This window comes from Photinus pyralis, unplaced genomic scaffold (assembly GCF_008802855.1).
Source record: "Photinus pyralis isolate 1611_PpyrPB1 unplaced genomic scaffold, Ppyr1.3 Ppyr1.4_LG2, whole genome shotgun sequence".
Lineage (NCBI taxonomy): Eukaryota > Metazoa > Arthropoda > Insecta > Coleoptera > Lampyridae > Photinus > Photinus pyralis.
Genome location: NW_022170403.1, coordinates 893,282 through 896,242, shown reverse-complemented (window position 1 = coordinate 896,242; position 2,961 = coordinate 893,282). Strand labels below are relative to the sequence as shown.

Sequence of the window (2,961 nt, the reverse complement as noted above, 5' to 3'; positions counted from 1 at the left end):
GGTGTACTGGATGTACACGGTATTTCTATGTTAATTTCTTCTTGATTGGGCTTGGAAGATATCAAAATCGGCATTCCAAGAATATCCTCTGCTGGATGATCTAATATAGGTTCTACAAAATATAAAAATACTTGTATCTATGTGTGCCTCACTAAAAATATAATTAATGGAAATTCGAGTGTAAATTTTACCTTTCATTACATCAGACTCAAATTCATTTCTTAGACCAAGGACTGTCTTCTTATTTATTATATCCAAAACCAATTGTTCATTTGCTTCACAATTTTTCGAAGAAAGTGCAGGAGCAACTCCTCCACCAGTTTTGTAAAGCTCCTGCCTTTCTAGTGCCGCCTTTTTTCTTGAGTCCTGCTTCATATTGCTCCACTGCTTCCGTAAAGAATTGGCGTCACGAAAGACGTTGAAACACTTTTTATTAAAATTTTGCTCAATAATTTTCCAAACGTCATCTTTTTGATGGTTTGAAACGGCGTTTGTATCTTTATTTTCGATGATATTTTTATTTGAATCAACCAAATGAATTAATAGTTTTTTTTCTTCTTGAGTGTAATTCACTCTTTTTTTATTAGAATGCATGTTGGCCGATGTCTAACAAGTTCGGTGCACGGTTCGGTGGGGCAATGACGAGTAACTTATAGAATAAGGCCTTATTCTGTGGAGTAACTATCAAGTTTGACAGTTTGCAATTATTAGGTACCTACCTTCGGTAACGCGATTCATTAGTAAAATTGGCATTCATTTGATAAAATTCTGTGTTGCCAGATCGTTTCAGACAAATTCTGATGCTTAGCTAAGATGCGAACTTAAAATTTTGGTGCAACGTAATTTAATTTTAAGGACACCTTACAATTAAGACCGCCTTGCCTAAGGTACAGCTTATATTTTGTTGGAGAAACCGGGCATTAAAGCGTCATTTCGATCTCCAAACGATTCCTTCTGGCTTATTTTCAAAATGAGGTTTTCGGCCGTTTGTAGTTCCTCCACCGAAAGAGCTTCCATCCTTACCGTCAATGGTAATGGTTCTTTGATTTTAGCGACTTGTCGATCTGCCGCCTTTTCCTTCAATTTTTTTCTAACATTATTTTTGAAACGCAGCATCCACCCAACTTGACGTACTATTCTCTCGAAATCCTCAAATAACGTAAAATCTGAACTAGCTAAGTTCTCAGTAACCAGCAAGCTCGATACTGTTGATTTCGTCCTCTCTGCAGTGATTTCATTCTCGTCATATGCGACTGGTTCCGAAGGCCATTCCGCCGGCTCAGCCCCCAGCCATGATGGCCCCTCCCACCAACGTTTTTCGCACAATTGTTGCGGTGTGCATCCTCGGGAAGGCAGATCAGCCGGATTTAAGTGCCCTGGCACATGCCTCCATGAATCGATCGCCGAATTCTGACGAATTTCATTGACCCTATTTCTCACAAAAACCGTCCATTCTTCTTTTCGTCGTATCCACGAAAGAACGGTAGTGGAGTCGGTCCAATAAAAACACTTTCCGTCGCCTTTTAGGTCTTTTTTAACTGTGTCACACAAACGAACACCGATCGTGGCGCCCAAGAGTTCCAGTCTAGGAATGGTAGTTGGTTTGATAGGCGGGACTCTCGATTTTGTGGCTAGGAGATGTATTTTTACCTCTCCTCCTTGCTCTATGCGCAGAAATATCACTGCGGCATAGGCCTTTTTACTCGCGTCTGTAAATACATGCAGACTCCATGGTTGCGATGTATTCGACTCGAACCCAATCCACCGTGGTATTTCAATTCTTTCCAAGTATTGTAATTCTTCCGCCCATTCCATAAACGCTTTTCTCGTCACCTCGTCGACTTCCTCATCCCATTGCAGTTGTTTTTCCCATAATTGTTGTAACAGGATTTTTGGTCTTAGAGTCACGGGACTGGTAAACCCTATAGGATCGTAGAGTTTCTGAGCGATGGATAACATGAGTCGTTTCGTCACACGGAACTTTTCCGATTGGATCAATTCTTTGATCGAAAAACCGTTAACTGTCAATACGTCTTTCTCTCGATGCCATTTCAAACCCAACACGGAAACGCTGGGAGTATTAGGTTCGTTCAAACTCGTGTGCTCCCACCCTCGAAGATCAAACTTCGCTTCCGCCATTACTTCGGTGGCCTCTTTTATGAACTTATCGAGAGTCGCCATGTCCTTTACGCTGGTCACGCAATTAGAAACTCTGATTTAACCGCGTGATCGTGTCTTTTGAATAAGAGGGATTCGGTGTGTCGCATTTTTCGAGACATTTTTCTAGGTGATGTTCGATTGTAGCTGCTAACAAAAACGGGCTGCTGCTCACACCGAAAACTACTCTTCTATGTCGATCAACCTTTTCATTGCCCTGTTTATCAACCCATAAAAATTTTAGAAATTCTCTGTCCGGTTCATGAACTCCAATTTGTAAGAACGCCTTTCGGATATCAGAAATCACTCCGATTTTGAGTTCACGAAATCGCAAAATTATCGATGGGATCAATTCTATCAAATGGACACCCTTGCTTAAGCAACTATTTAACGACGGTGAAATTTTCGAATACGCTGATGCATCGAACACCGGACGAATTTTTGTTGTCGAATTTTCCTTCACGACGGGCCTGTGTGGCAGATAATGCCCTCGTGATGATCCACCTCCCCAACAACTGTCTCGATTACTCCTTCCGATTGCCATTCACAAAAAACCTGATCGTAGGCTTGGTGTAGTTGGGTGTTTTCCAAGTTTCTTAATGTCAAACTCAATCGCCTTTTTGCAATCTCGTAATTGCTGGATAAAGGAGAGTGATCCGCTGCCCACTGAAGTCGCACTTCATAACGCCCTTCTCCGTCAACCTGTAGAGTTTTCTCAAAGCACTTCTTTACTTCCCGAAACTCTTTCTCGCTTCGTTTTTTCTCGACAGGATCTCGTATCCCAAGTACGTCGAGTTCCCACAG

At 41.6% G+C, this 2,961-nt stretch overlaps 2 protein-coding genes across 2 annotated transcripts in view; both read right to left on the bottom strand.

Annotated features, from left to right (window-relative positions):
• Positions 1-848, bottom strand: part of LOC116163034 — a 1,457-nt gene extending 609 nt beyond the window's left edge. Inside the window, exons 1-2 of the mRNA XM_031476862.1 lie at positions 192-848; positions 8-112 (exon numbers count right to left, since the gene is read on the bottom strand). Coding sequence (XP_031332722.1) covers positions 8-112; positions 192-594 — 508 coding nt within the window. The 5' untranslated portion in view covers positions 595-848. The remainder of the gene's footprint in view (positions 1-7; positions 113-191) is intronic.
• Positions 849-894: 46 nt separating this feature from the next.
• LOC116163032 lies at positions 895-2,181 on the bottom strand. The gene has a single exon (XM_031476860.1). The coding sequence runs from the start codon at positions 2,179-2,181 to the stop codon at positions 895-897; it is 1,287 nt and encodes a 428-aa protein (XP_031332720.1).
• Positions 2,182-2,961: the final 780 nt, after the last annotated feature.

Coding starts and splice junctions, on each gene's coding strand:
- LOC116163032 (XM_031476860.1), bottom strand. CDS start 2,181: ATGGCGACTCTCGATAAGTTCATAAAAGAGGCCACCGAAGTAATGGCG.